At 36.8% G+C, this 16,142-nt stretch overlaps 1 protein-coding gene across 1 annotated transcript in view; it reads left to right on the top strand.

The window, feature by feature from the left end:
• The window catches only part of LOC139353334 (uncharacterized), a 74,396-nt gene extending 62,222 nt beyond the window's left edge, over positions 1-12,174 (top strand). The window contains exons 3-5 of the mRNA XM_070997235.1: positions 3,112-3,301; positions 8,111-8,423; positions 12,029-12,174. Of these exons, the coding sequence (XP_070853336.1) occupies positions 3,112-3,301; positions 8,111-8,423; positions 12,029-12,174 (649 nt within the window). The remainder of the gene's footprint in view (positions 1-3,111; positions 3,302-8,110; positions 8,424-12,028) is intronic.
• The last annotated feature ends 3,968 nt before the right edge of the window (positions 12,175-16,142 follow it).

The raw sequence follows: 16,142 nt of genomic DNA, 5'->3' as shown, positions 1-16,142 counted from the left end.
ATTGTCCAGTACCGAAAAGAAAGAGAGAACTACAGAGGAAAAATATACATTTTCGGAATCTCAACCACAATCAAGTACGACATTATTGGAACCATCACCTCAATCGCCTACAATATCCAGTACTTCGCTTCAAATTTCCAGTACCGAAAAGGAAGAGAGAACTACAGAGGAAAAACCAACGTTTTCGGAATCCCTTCCGCAAACAAGCACAACTTTTTTAAAGTCTTCTCCTCAATTGAGTACAATATCCAGTAGTTATTTTCAAACATCGAGTACAGAAAAATACGCGACAACTCCAGAGGAAAAGTCTACATTTTCGGAATCTCAACCGCAATCAAGTACAACATTATTGGAATCATCACCTCAATCGCCTACAATATCCAGTACTTCAGTCCAAATGTCCAGTACCGAAAAGGAAGAGAGAACTACAGAGCGAAAGTCTTCATTTTCGGAATATCAACCGCAATTAAGTACAACATTATTGGAGTCATCAACCCAATCGCCGACAATATCCAGTACTTCAGTCCAAATGTCCAGTACCGAAAAGGAAGAGAGAACTATAGAGGAAAAATCTTCCTTTTCGGAATCTCAACCACAATTAAGTACAACATTATTGGAATCATCACCTCAGTCGCCTACAATATCCAGTACTTCACTTCAAATTTCTAGTACCGAAATGAAAGCGAGAACTACAGAGGAAAAACCTAAATTTTCGGAATCCCTACCGCGAACAAGCACAACTTTTTCAAAGACTTTTCCTCAATTGAGTACAATATCCAGTAGTTATTTTCAAACACCGAGTATAGAAAAATACGAAACGAGTCCAGAGGAAAAGTCTACATTTTCGGAATCTCAACCGCAATTAAGTACAACATTATTGGAATCATCACCTCAATCGCCTACAATATCCAGTACTTCACTTCAAAAGTCCAGTACCGAAAAGGAAGAGAGAACTACAGAGGAGAAACCAACATTTTCGGAATCCCTAGCGCAAAGAAGCACAACTTTTTCAAAGTCTTTTCCTCAATTGAGTACAATATCCAGTAGTTATTTTCAAACATCGAGTACAGAAAAATACGCAACAACTCCAGAGGAAAAGTCTACATTTTCGGAATCTCAACCGCAATCAAGTACAACATTATTGGAATCATCACCTCAATCGCCTACAATATCCAGTACTTCAGTCAAAATGTCCAGTACCGAAAAGGAAGAGAGAACTCCAGAGGAAAAGTCTACATTTTCGGAATCTCAACCGCAATCAAGTACAACATTATTGGAATCATCACCTCAATCGCCTACAATATCCAGTACTTCAGTCCAAATGTCCAGTACCGAAAAGGAAGAGAGAACTACAGAGCGAAAGTCTTCATTTTCGGAATATCAACCGCAATTAAGTACAACATTATTGGAGTCATCAACCCAATCGCCGACAATATCCAGTACTTCAGTCCAAATGTCCAGTACCGAAAAGGAAGAGAGAACTATAGAGGAAAAATCTTCCTTTTCGGAATCTCAACCACAATTAAGTACAACATTATTGGAATCATCACCTCAGTCGCCTACAATATCCAGTACTTCACTTCAAATTTCTAGTAACGAAATGAAAGCGAGAACTACAGAGGAAAAACCTAAATTTTCGGAATCCCTACCGCGAACAAGCACAACTTTTTCAAAGACTTTTCCTCAATTGAGTACAATATCCAGTAGTTATTTTCAAACACCGAGTATAGAAAAATACGAAACGAGTCCAGAGGAAAAGTCTACATTTTCGGAATCTCAACCGCAATCAAGTACAACATTATTGGAATCATCACCTCAATCGCCTACAATATCCAGTACTTCAGTCAAAATGTTCAGTACCGAAAAGGAAGAGAAAACTACAGAGGAAAAATTTACATTTTCGGAATCTCAAACACTATCAAGTACAAAATTATTGGAATCATCACCTCAATTGTCTACAATATCCAGTACTTCAGTTCAAATGTCCAGTACCAAAAAGGAAGAGAGAACTACAGAGGAAAAATCTACATTTTCGGAATCTCAACCACAATCAAGTACAACATTATTGGAATCATCACCTCAATCGCCTACAAAATCCAGTACTTCAGTCAAAATGTCCAGTACCGAAAAGGAAGAGAGAACTGCTGAGGAAAAATCTAAATTTTCGGAATCCCTACCGCGAACAAGCACAACATTTTCAAAGTCTTTTCCTCAATTAAGTACAATATCCAGTAGTTATTTTCCAAATTCGAGTACAGAAAAATACGCAACAACTCCAGAGGAAAAGTCTACATTTTCGGAATCTCAACCGCAATCAAGTACAACATTATTGGAATCATCACCTCAATCGCCTACAATATCCTGTACTTCAGTCCAAGTGTCCAGTACCGAAAAGGAAGAGAGAACTACAGAGGAAAAATATACATTTTCGGAATCTCAACCGCAATCAAGTACAACATTATTGGAATCATCACCTCAATCGCCTACAATATCCAGTACTTCAGTCCAATTGTCCAGTACCGAAAAGAAAGAGAGAACTACAGAGGAAAAATATACATTTTCGGAATCTCAACCACAATCAAGTACGACATTATTGGAACCATCACCTCAATCGCCTACAATATCCAGTACTTCGCTTCAAATTTCCAGTACCGAAAAGGAAGAGAGAACTACAGAGGAAAAACCAACGTTTTCGGAATCCCTTCCGCAAACAAGCACAACTTTTTTAAAGTCTTCTCCTCAATTGAGTACAATATCCAGTAGTTATTTTCAAACATCGAGTACAGAAAAATACGCGACAACTCCAGAGGAAAAGTCTACATTTTCGGAATCTCAACCGCAATCAAGTACAACATTATTGGAATCATCACCTCAATCGCCTACAATATCCAGTACTTCAGTCCAAATGTCCAGTACCGAAAAGGAAGAGAGAACTACAGAGCGAAAGTCTTCATTTTCGGAATATCAACCGCAATTAAGTACAACATTATTGGAGTCATCAACCCAATCGCCGACAATATCCAGTACTTCAGTCCAAATGTCCAGTACCGAAAAGGAAGAGAGAACTATAGAGGAAAAATCTTCCTTTTCGGAATCTCAACCACAATTAAGTACAACATTATTGGAATCATCACCTCAGTCGCCTACAATATCCAGTACTTCACTTCAAATTTCTAGTACCGAAATGAAAGCGAGAACTACAGAGGAAAAACCTAAATTTTCGGAATCCCTACCGCGAACAAGCACAACTTTTTCAAAGACTTTTCCTCAATTGAGTACAATATCCAGTAGTTATTTTCAAACACCGAGTATAGAAAAATACGAAACGAGTCCAGAGGAAAAGTCTACATTTTCGGAATCTCAACCGCAATTAAGTACAACATTATTGGAATCATCACCTCAATCGCCTACAATATCCAGTACTTCACTTCAAAAGTCCAGTACCGAAAAGGAAGAGAGAACTACAGAGGAGAAACCAACATTTTCGGAATCCCTAGCGCAAAGAAGCACAACTTTTTCAAAGTCTTTTCCTCAATTGAGTACAATATCCAGTAGTTATTTTCAAACATCGAGTACAGAAAAATACGCAACAACTCCAGAGGAAAAGTCTACATTTTCGGAATCTCAACCGCAATCAAGTACAACATTATTGGAATCATCACCTCAATCGCCTACAATATACAGTACTTCACTTCAAAAGTCCAGTACCGAAAAGGAAGAGAGAACTACAGAGGAGAAACCAACATTTTCGGAATCCCTACCGCAAAGAAGCACAGCTTTTTCAAAGTCTTTTCCTCAATTGAGTACAATATCCAGTAGTTATTTTCAAACATCGAGTACAAAAAAATACGCAACAATTCCAGAGGAAAAGTCTACATTTTCGGAATCTCAACCGCAATCAAGTACAACATTATTGGAATCATCACCTCAATCGCCTACAATATCCAGTACTTCAATCAAAATGTTCAGTACCGAAAAGGAAGAGAGAACTGCTGAGGAAAAATCTACATTTTCGGAATCCCTACCGCGAACAAGCACAACATTTTCAAAGTCTTTTCCTCAATTGAGTACAATATCCAGAAGTTATTTTCCAAAATCGAGTACAGAAAAATACGCAACAACTCCTGAGGAAAAGTCTACATTTTCGTCAACATCACCTCAATCGCCTACAATATCCAGTGCTTCAGTCCAAATGTCCTGTACCGAAAAGGAAGAGAGGACTACAGAGGAAAAATATACATTTTCGGAATCTCAACCGCAATCAAGTACAACATTATTGGAATCATCACCTCAATCGCCTACAATATCCAGTACTTCAGTCCAAATGTCCAGTACCGAAAAGGAAGAGAGAACTACAGAGGAAAAATATACATTTTCGGAATCTCAACCGCAATTAAGTACAACATTATTGGAATCATCACCTCAATCGCCTACAATATACAGTACTTCACTTCAAAAGTCCAGTACCGAAAAGGAAGAGAGAACTACAGAGGAGAAACCAACATTTTCGGAATCCCTACCGCAAAGAAGCACAGCTTTTTCAAAGTCTTTTCCTCAATTGAGTACAATATCCAGTAGTTATTTTCAAACATCGAGTACAGAAAAATACGCAACAACTCCAGAGGAAAAGTCTACATTTTCGGAATCTCAACCGCAATCAAGTACAACATTATTGGAATCATCACCTCAATCGCCTACAATATCCAGTACTTCAGTCAAAATGTCCAGTACCGAAAAGGAAGAGAGAACTACAGAGGAAAAATTTACATTTTCGGAATCTCAACCACAATCAAGTACGACATTATTGGAACCATCACCTCAATCGCCTACAATATCCAGTACTTCGCTTCAAATTTCCAGTACCGAAAAGGAAGAGAGAACTACAGAGGAAAAACCAACGTTTTCGGAATCCCTTCCGCAAACAAGCACAACTTTTTTAAAGTCTTCTCCTCAATTGAGTACAATATCCAGTAGTTATTTTCAAACATCGAGTACAGAAAAATACGCGACAACTCCAGAGGAAAAGTCTACATTTTCGGAATCTCAACCGCAATCAAGTACAACATTATTGGAATCATCACCTCAATCGCCTACAATATACAGTACTTCACTTCAAAAGTCCAGTACCGAAAAGGAAGAGAGAACTACAGAGGAGAAACCAACATTTTCGGAATCCCTACCGCAAAGAAGCACAGCTTTTTCAAAGTCTTTTCCTCAATTGAGTACAATATCCAGTAGTTATTTTCAAACATCGAGTACAAAAAAATACGCAACAATTCCAGAGGAAAAGTCTACATTTTCGGAATCTCAACCGCAATCAAGTACAACATTATTGGAATCATCACCTCAATTGTCTACAATATCCAGTACTTCAGTTCAAATGTCCAGTACCAAAGAGGAAGAGAGAACTACAGAGGAAAAATCTACATTTTCGGAATCTCAACCACAATCAAGTACAACATTATTGGAATCATCACCTCAATCGCCTACAATATTCAGTACTTCAGTCAAAATGTCCAGTACCGAAAAGGAAGAGAGAACTGCTGAGGAAAAATCTACATTTTCGGAATCCCTACCGCGAACAAGCACAACATTTTCAAAGTCTTTTCCTCAATTGAGTACAATATCCAGAAGTTATTTTCCAAAATCGAGTACAGAAAAATACGCAACAACTCCTGAGGAAAAGTCTACATTTTCGGAATCTCAACCGCAATCAAGTACAACATTATTGGAATCATCACCTCAATCGCCTACAATATCCAGTACTTCAGTCCAAGTGTCCAGTACCGAAAAGGAAGAGAGGACTACAGAGGAAAAATATACATTTTCGGAATCTCAACCGCAATCAAGTACAACATTATTGGAATCATCACCTCAATCGCCTACAATATCCAGTACTTCAGTCCAAATGTCCAGTACCGAAAAGGAAGAGAGAACTACAGAGGAAAAATATACATTTTCGGAATCTCAACCACAATCAAGTACGACATTATTGGAATCATCACCTCAATCGCCTACAATATCCAGTACTTCGCTTCAAATTTCCAGTACCGAAAAGGAAGAGAGAACTACAGAGGAAAAACCAACGTTTTCGAAATCCCTTCCGCAAACAAGCACAACTTTTTCAAAGTCTTCTCCTCAATTGAGTACAATATCCAGTAGTTATTTTCAAACATCGAGTACAGAAAAATACGCGACAACTCCAGAGGAAAAGTCTACAATTTCGGAATCTCAACCGCAATCAAGTACAACATTATTGGAATCATCACCTCAATCGCCTACAATATCCAGTACTTCAGTCCAAATGTCCAGTACCGAAAAGGAAGAGAGAACTACAGAGCGAAAGTCTTCATTTTCGGAATATCAACCGCAATTAAGTACAACATTATTGGAGTCATCAACCCAATCGCCGACAATATCCAGTACTTCAGTCCAAATGTCCAGTACCGAAAAGGAAGAGAGAACTACAGAGGAAAAATCTTCCTTTTCGGAATCTCAACCACAATTAAGTACAACATTATTGGAATCATCACCTCAGTCGCCTACAATATCCAGTACTTCACTTCAAATTTCTAGTACCGAAATGAAAGCGAGAACTACAGAGGAAAAACCTAAATTTTCGGAATCCCTACCGCGAACAAGCACAACTTTTTCAAAGACTTTTCCTCAATGGAGTACAATATCCAGTAGTTATTTTCAAACACCGAGTATAGAAAAATACGAAACGAGTCCCGAGGAAAAGTCTACATTTTCGGAATCTCAACCGCAATTAATTACAACATTATTGGAATCATCACCTCAATCGCCTACAATATCCAGTACTTCAGTTCAAATGTCCAGCACCGAAAAGGAAGAGAGAACTGAAGAGGAAAAATCTACATTTTCGGAATCCCTACCGCGAACAAGCACAACTTTTTCAAAATCTCTTCCTCAATTGAGTACAATATCCAGTAGTTATTTTCCAACATCGAGTACAGAAAAATACGCGACAACTCCAGAGGAAAAGTCTACATTTTTGGAATCTCAACCGCAATCAAGTACAACATTATTGGAATCATCACCTCAATCGCCTACAATATCCAGTACTTCAGTCCAAATGTCCAGTACCGAAAAGGAAGAGAGAACTACAGAGGAAAAATATATATTTTCGGAATCTCAACCGCAATCAAGTACAACATTATTGGAATCATCACCTCAATCGCCTACAATATCCAGTACTTCACTTAAAATTTCCAGTACCGAAAGGGAAGAGAGAACTACAGAGGAAAAATCTACATTTTCGGAATCAGTACCGCAATCAGCCACAACTGTTTCAAAGTCTTTTCCTCAATTGAGTACAATATCCAGTAGTTATTTTCCAACATCGAGTATAGAAAAATACGCAACAACTCCAGAGGAAAAGTCTACATTTTCGGAATCTCAACCGCAATCAAGTACAACATTATTGGAATCATCACCTCAATCGCCTACAATATCCAGTACTTCAGTCCAAATGTCCAGTACCGAAAAGGAAGAGAAAACTACAGAGAAAAAATCTACATTTTCGGAATCTCAAACACAGTCAAGTACAACATTATTGGAATCATCACCTGAATCGCCTACAATATCCAGTACTTCAGTTCAAATGTCCAGTACCGAAAAGGAAGAGAGAACTGCTGAGGAAAAATCTACATTTTCGGAATCCCTACCGCGAACAAGCACAACTTTTTCAAAGTCTTTTCCTCAGTTGAGTACAATATTCAGTAGTTATTTTCAAACAACGAGTACAGAAAAATTCGCAACAACTCCAGAGGAAAAGTCTACATTTTCGGAATCTCAACCGCAATCAAGTACAACATTATTGGAATCATCACCTCAATCGCCTACAATATCCAGTACTTCAGTCCAAATGTCCAGTACCGAAAAGAAAGAGAAAACTACAGAGAAAAAATCTACATTTTCGGAATCTCAAACACAGTCAAGTACAACATTATTGGAATCATCACCTGAATCGCCTACAATATCCAGTACTTCAGTTCAAATGTCCAGTACCGAAAAGGAAGAGAGAACTGCAGAGGAAAAATCTACATTTTTGGAATCCCTACCACAATCAAGCACAACTGTTTCAAAGTCTTCTCCTCAATTGAGTGGAATATCCAGTAGTTATTTTCAAACATCGAGTACAGAAAAATACGCAACAACTCCAGAGAAAAAGTCTACATCCTCGGAATCTCAACCGCAATCAAGTAAAACATTATTGGAATCATCACCTCAATCGCCTACAATAACCAGTACTTCAGTTCAAATTTCCAGTACCGAAAAGGAAGAGAGAACTACAGAGGAAAAACCAACATTTTCGGTATCCCTACCGCAATCAAGTACAACTGTTTTCAAGTCTTTTCCTCAATTGAGTACAATATCCAGTAGATATTTTCCAACATCGAGTACAGAAAAATACGAAACAACTCCAGATGAAATGTCTACATTTTCGGAATCTCAACCGCAATCAAGTACAACAATATTTGAATCATCACCTCAACCGCCTACAATATTCAGTACTTCAGTTCAAATGTCCAGTACCGAAAAGGAAGAGAGAACTGCAGAGGAAAAATCTACATTTTCGGAATCCCTACTGCCATTAAGCACAACTGTTTCAAAGTCTTTTCCTTACTTGAGTACAATATCCAGTAGTTATTTTCCAACATCAAGTACAGAAAAATACGAAACAACTCCAGAGGAAAAGTCTACATTTTCGGAATCTCAGCCGCAATCAAGTACAACATTATCTGAATCATCACCTCAATCGCCTACAATATCCAGTACTTCAGTTCCAATGTCCAGTACCGAAAAGGAAGAGAGAACTACAGAGGAAAAATCTACATTTTCGGAATCTCAACCGCAATCAAGGACAATTGTTTTAAAGTCTTTTCCTCATTTGAGTACAATATCCAGTAGTTATTTTCAAACATCGAGTACAGAGAAATACGCAACAACTCCAGAGGAAAAGTCTACATTTTCGGAATCTCAGCCGCAATCCAGTACAACATTATCTGAATCATCACCTCAATCGCCTACAATATCCAGTACTTCAGTTCCAATGTCCAGTACCGAAAAGGAAAAGAGAACTACAGAGGAAAAATCTGCATTTTCGGAATCGCAACCGCAATCAAGTACAACATTATTGGAATCATTACCTCAATCGCCTACAATATCCAGTACTTCAGTCCAAATTTCCAGTACCGAAAAGGAAGAGAGAACTACAGAGGAAAAATCTACGTTTTCGGAATCTCAAACACAATCAAGTACAAAATTATTGGAATCATCTCCTCAATCGCCTACAATATCCAGTACTTCAGTTCAAATGTCCAGTACCGAAAAGGAAGAGAGAACTACAGAGGAAAAATCTACATTTTCGGAATCTCCACCGCAATCAAGTACAACATTATTGGAATCATCACCTGAATCGCCTACAATATCCAGTACTAAAGTCAAAATGTCCAGTACCAAAAAGGAAGAGAGAACTACAGAGGAAAAATCTACATTTTCGGAATCTCAAACACAATCAAGTACAAAATTATTGGAATCATCTCCTCAATCGCCTACAATATCCAGTACCTCAGTTCAAATGTCCAGTACCGAAAAGGAAGAGAGAACTACAGAGGAAAAATCTACATTTTCGGAATCTCCACGGCAATCAAGTACAACACTATTGGAATCATCAGCTGAATCGCCTAAAATATCCAGTTTTTCAGTTCAAGTGTCCAGTACTGAAAAGGAAAAGAGAATTACAGAAGAAAAATCTACGTTTTCGGAATCTCAAACACAATCAAGTACAAAATTATTGGAATCATCTCCTCAATCGCCTACAATATCCAGTACTTCAGTTCAAATGTCCAGTACCGAAAATGAAGAGAGAACTACAGAGGAAAAATCTACATTTTCGGAATCTCCACCGCAATCAAGTACAACATTATTGGAATCATCACCTGAATCGCCTACAATATCCAGTACTACAGTCAAAATGTCCAGTACCGAAAAGGAAGAGAGAACTACAGAGGAAAAATCTACATTTTTGGAATCTCAAACACAATCAAGTACAAAATTATTGGAATCATCTCCTCAATCGCCTGCAATATCCAGTACCTCAGTTCAAATGTCCAGTACCGAAAAGGAAGAGAGAACTACAGAGGAAAAGTCTACATTTTCGGAATCTCAACCGCAATCAAGTACAACGTTATTGGAATCATCACCTCAATCGCCTACAATATCCAGTACTTCAGTTCAAATGTTCAGTACCGAAAAGGAAGAGAGAACTACAGAGAAAAAATCTAAATTTTCGGAATCTCAAACACAATCAAGTATAACATTATTGGAATCAGCACCTCAATCGCCTACAATATCCAGTACTTCAATTCAAATGTCCAGTACCGAAAAGGAAAAGAGAACTAAAGAGGAAAAAACTACCTTTTCGGAATCTCAAACGCAATCAAGTACATCGTTATTGGAATCAGCACCTCAATCGCCTACAATATCCAGTACTTCACTTCAAATTTCCAGTACCGAAAAGGAAGAGAGAATTACTGAGAAAAAATCTACATTTTCGGAATCCGTACCGCAATCAAGCACAACTGTTTTAAAGTCTTTTCCTGAATTGAGTACTATATCCAGTAGTTATTTTCCAACATCGAGTACAGAAAAATACGCAACAACTCCAGAGGGAAAGTCTACATTTTCGGAATCTCAACCGCAATCAACTACAGCATTATTGGAATCATCACCTCAATCGCCTACAATATCCAGTACTTCAGTTCAAGTGTCCAGTACCGAAAAGGAAGAGAAAACTACAGAGGAAAAATATACATTTTCGGAATCTCAAACAAAATCAAGTACATTATTGGAATTATCACCTCGATCGCCTACAATAACCAGTACCTCAGTTCAAATGTCCAGTACCAAAAAAGAAGAGAGAACTACAGAGGAAAAATCTACATATTCGAAATCTCAACCGCAAACAAGTACAACGTTATTGGAATCATCAACTCAATCGCCTACAATATCTAGTATTTCACTTCAAATTTCCAGTACCGAAAAGGAAGAGAGAACTACAGAGGAAAAATCTACATATTCGAAATCTCAACCGCAATCAAGTACAACATTATTGGAATCATCACCTCAATCGCCTACAATATCCATTACTTCAGTTCAAATGTCCAGTACCGAAAAGGATGACAGAACTACAGAGGAAAAATCTACATTTTCGGAATTTCAAACGCAATCAAGTACACCATTATTGGAGTCTGCACTTCAATCGCCTACAAAATCCAGTACTTCAGTTCAAGTTTCCAGTACCGAAAAGGAAGAGAGAAAATCTACATTTTCGGAATACCTACCGCAATCAAGCACAACTGTTTCAAAGTCTTTTGATCAGTTGAGTACAATATCCAGTAGTTCTTTTCAAATATTGAGTACAGAAAAAAACGCAACAACTCCAGAGGGAAGGTCTACAATTTCGGAATCTCAACCGCAATTAAGTAAAATATTATTGGAATCATCACCTCAATCGCCTACAGTATCCATTACTTCAGTTCAAATGTCCACTACCGAAAAGGAAGGGAGAATTCCAGAGGAAAAATCTACGTTTTCGGAATCTCAAACACAATCAAGCACAACTGTTTCAAAGTCTTTTCCTCAATTTAGTACAATATCCAGTGGTTTTTCTCAAACATCGAGTACTGAAAAATACGCTACACCTCCAGAGGAAAAGATTACATTTTCGGAATCTCAACCGCAATCAAGTACAATATTTTTGAAATCATCACCTCAATCGCCCACAATATCCAGTACTGTAGTACAAATTTTCAATACCGAAAAGGAAGAAAGAACTTCAGAGGAAAAATCTACATTTTCGCAATCGCTACCGCAATTAAGCACAACTCTTTCAAAGACTTTTCCTCAATTGAGTACAATACCCAGTAGTTATTTTCAAACATCGACTACAAAAAAGTACGCAACAACTCCAGAGGAAAAGTCTACATTTTCGGATTCTCAGCCTCAATCAAGTACAACATTATTGGAATCACCACCTCAATCGCCTACAATATTCAGTACTTCAGTTCAAATGTCCAGTACCGAAAAGGAAGAGAGAACTACAGAGGAAAGATCTACATTTTCAGAATCTCAACTTCAATCAGGTAAAACATTATTGGAATCACCACCTCAATCGCCTACAATATTCAGTACTTCAGTTCAAATGTCCAGTACCGAAAAGGAAGGGAGAACTACAGAGGAAAAGTTTACATTTTCGGAATCTCTACAGCAGACAACTTCAAGCTTTTCAAAGTCTTCCTCTCAATTAAGCACAATATCATCCAGATCTTTTCGAATTTCAAGTACAGAAAAAAAAGAAGCAACTTCAGAGGAAACATGTGCTGAATGTTTACCACAATCAAGTACATTTCAACTGGAAACAACTACAGAAATATGTTCGGAATGTTTACCAAAATCAAGTACAAATTTAACAAAATCTTTTATTGAATCAAGTACAATATCTAGTAGTTCATTAAAAAAAAATTCAGAGGAAAAGTCGAGTACAGAAAAATATCAAATAACTCAGCAGGTAAAAACCAAATCGTCGACTTCTGTACCACAATCAAGTGATACAGTTTCGCCTAAAATATATACTAGATCTTATCGAATTTCAAGTACAGAAAAAGGCCAAGCAACTTCAGATGAAACTTGTTCCGAATGTTTACCGCAATCAAGTATATTTCAACTTGAAACCACTTCAGGGGAAATATGTTTGGAATGCTTACCACAATCAAGTACGAATTTTACAAAGTCTCTTCCTGAATCGAGTACAATATCTAGTAGTTCATTCAAAAGAACTTCAGAGGAAAAGTCGAGTACAGAAAAATATCAAAGACCTCAGCAGGTAAAAACTAAATTGTCCAGTTCTCTACCACAATCAAGTAATGCAGTTTTGGAATTTGCACCTCAATCGCCTAAAATATCCATTAGAACTTATCAAATATCGAGTACAGAAAAAAACGAAGAAATTTCAGATATCTCCTTTTTACTTTCAAGTACGGTTAAATATCAAAATACTCAAGAGGAAATAAGCAAGCTATCGGAATTTGTACCTCAATCGAGCAGTGAAATATCGAAAATGGCATCATATGAAAAGGGAAAGCCGACCAACCCTCTTACATTTACGAGTCAAAAAAAAGGTAAAATAACTGAAGGAGAAACCGGGAAACTATTTAATTCTTTACCACAGTCGAGTACAATAACACCAGAAGAAAGTGTGTTTTCAAGCTTACTTAGCATGCTTTCGATTTCCAGTGTAGCAATGAGTCAACGAACTCCAAAAGCCATAGGAAATGTATCGATATATCTACCTCAATCAACTACTCCATTAGTGTTGGAAAATTCACCTTCAGAAGATTTATTCACTTCGAGTGTTACCGACAAAAGTGCCAATTTATCTGAACTGGAAACAATGGACACAGGAATGTTGACCAAGCCGATTTTCTCAACCGACAAACGTTCAAAAACTACACCAAAAAGCGTTAAACATTCAAAAAAGAAAACTATAAATCCAAAAGAAACTAAAACAGCTGAGAAACACTCAAAACAGTCGAAAATTTTCACCCTTCCCATTAGTCCCAACACAAATGTTAATTTATCCGAACAATCGAAAACAGTGAAAATTGAAACAACCGTTTATTCAACCAAAAAAGTTTCAGGTAATGCATTACAAAGTGTCAGTTATTCAGAAAAAAGGTCCCAAGCACCAACAACATATAAAACGGCGAAATCTGATCATGATCTCGGTTCTTCATCTAATGTAATTGGCACCTCGTCGCAAAGTAAATACGTAGTTTCTAGTGCTTCCAGTCATAAAGAAGTCATTGTACAAAGTGAAAAAACGAAATCCGTGAGTGGAATAACTACAAGTTTATTTCAATCTAGCACTAGTAAGCCAACAATCTCGAGATTGTTAAGCACGGAACAGCCTTCAAGTGAACTTTCATCCAGTACTGGAACTACAGATGTACCGCTTTGCTTGTGTACATGCGTTATTGATCCTGATGAGGATATCTGTTCTTGTGTCTGTACAATTACGAAGCACGCAGATATTACGACGACCGCTAGAAAGGTAACTCTCTTATCATAATAAATAAATATAATATTAAAGTTTTAAACTAAGAATAGAATATTAGTTAAATGTGCTTTATACAATTTATATATTAGATAAAATGTGAATCTTTTTACTTTCAAAGCATATTTCATGGGATGGTCCCTCTACCAAGCCATCTACCACAACCATCGGATTATTTCCTGCACCATATAAAAATAAAACAGAACCCCTTACAAAAATGGAAATTAAGAGCACCAAGCTTGTTTTTACTAAATCAAGCACAACAAAGAATGTTTTGCTGCATTCTAATAGTGATAGATCAAAAAGAATTACTCAGCCGAAATCAAAAATTGATAACCACCTGAATTTTACAACTACTGGTTTGATTCGAACAAAGAGTTCAGAGGTAATATTTTTCGGCACCTTAGCCTAAGCTGTTTTATTTATATTTTTATTTTTAGGCAGTTGATGTGGCAATACTTGATGATTTTGAGAAAAGACTTAATAAACTAAAAGATAAGTATTGGATTGGAAAAAACAGTTCTTCAAATAATGCCGAATTTGAAGAAAATATCATGAAGCTAAATTTGACCTCAAATATGACAGTTGAACAGAGCAGTCATATTAAAGCCAAACTTTACTCAAATTTTACTTATTTCGACAAAACACGAATCGAGCTGGAAAGCTTAATGTTGTTCAAGCTAAACAAAGTTTGGAAAAATATGAACGAAACGAATGCGTCGCCTGCGTGTATAGAATATTATAAAGGTATGGCCAAGAATCTAATATCAGGCTTGGTCAAGTCAAATGCTGAAAAATGGAACATAATAAGGAAAAATCATCTGACATGCCATGTATCTCAGAATATTTCAATTCATGAACCATCATTTCAAGCCACCGATGAAACTACGGATCAAGAGATGGAAACGCAGACAGAAAAGCTGGAAGGATTGGCATTACATTATTGTAATAAAGACATATACGATTTAATAGTTGGTAAAAACTCATCTTTAAATTCAAGCTATCTGGTACGTGATCTTGCATTTGTGTTGCAAACTATTATTTTAAAATAATCTCAAACTTCTTTAAAGTCGAATTTTATGCCCATTTAACGGGGATCCATCAAAACGATTTTGTACAATTTTTGTAATACTCGAAAGGAACGAAACAGCTCCTATAATTTAAACGGTATACTAAATATTATTCTTAAAATACTTAATTACAGTCGAACTTCCATAACACGAACCACCAACTATCAACAAAATATTCGAGTCTCAATGACTTTTGCATTTGCTAAGTAATTTATGTTTTATTTATGTTTACTTTAGCTTAAGACAAATCGGAGAAGAAGCCACGAATTGGAAGATTTTCCAGAACTCGTACCAAGTACTAAAGAATTACTTTAGTTTTAATGGTATGTCAGCAAACAACAAGATTTTGGTTAGCAATGTTATGTAAATAAAAAACTATTGTTTACATTTAAGGCAATTCGGAATCGGACATCAAGTTATAGAGATATTTGAGTTATGGAAGTTCGACTTATGGAGACAAATCGGTATGAAAGATGTTATTAAAAATTCGAGTTTGGAAAGTTCGAGATATGAAAGTTCGACTGTAATTTTGATTGTTAAGCATTCTTTTTTAGAAACAATGTTTATTGTTTAATACCCAATTGGTAATTTGTATATTATCCTAGTTTAATGACAATCTTAAAAGTACGGTAACATATTATATGGGTCATAACCCATTATCGATTTTATTTCTGGCTCAAGAATCAAAATGGATTTCATGGCAAAGTCGGAGTAAATATATAGTCTTGGCTCATGCAGAGCTCTTTTATAATTGTATTTGTTTGTCTTTTCGCCCCTTGTTTATTCTGTCTTTAGATTCCCTTTTCATCTGGAGATCCCTGTACTATAATACTCAAGAACATTTTACAAATTCATCAACATAACAAAACCAATCATAGTCCCGAGTATGAGGACATAATTTCTAAGATCAACGTGGCAATCATACAGAACCG

The sequence above is a fragment of the Drosophila suzukii genome, chromosome X (assembly GCF_043229965.1).
Source record: "Drosophila suzukii chromosome X, CBGP_Dsuzu_IsoJpt1.0, whole genome shotgun sequence".
NCBI classification, from domain to species: Eukaryota; Metazoa; Arthropoda; class Insecta; order Diptera; family Drosophilidae; genus Drosophila; species Drosophila suzukii.
Note: the sequence above shows the minus strand (reverse complement) of the source record. Positions and strands in the feature narration are given on the sequence as shown.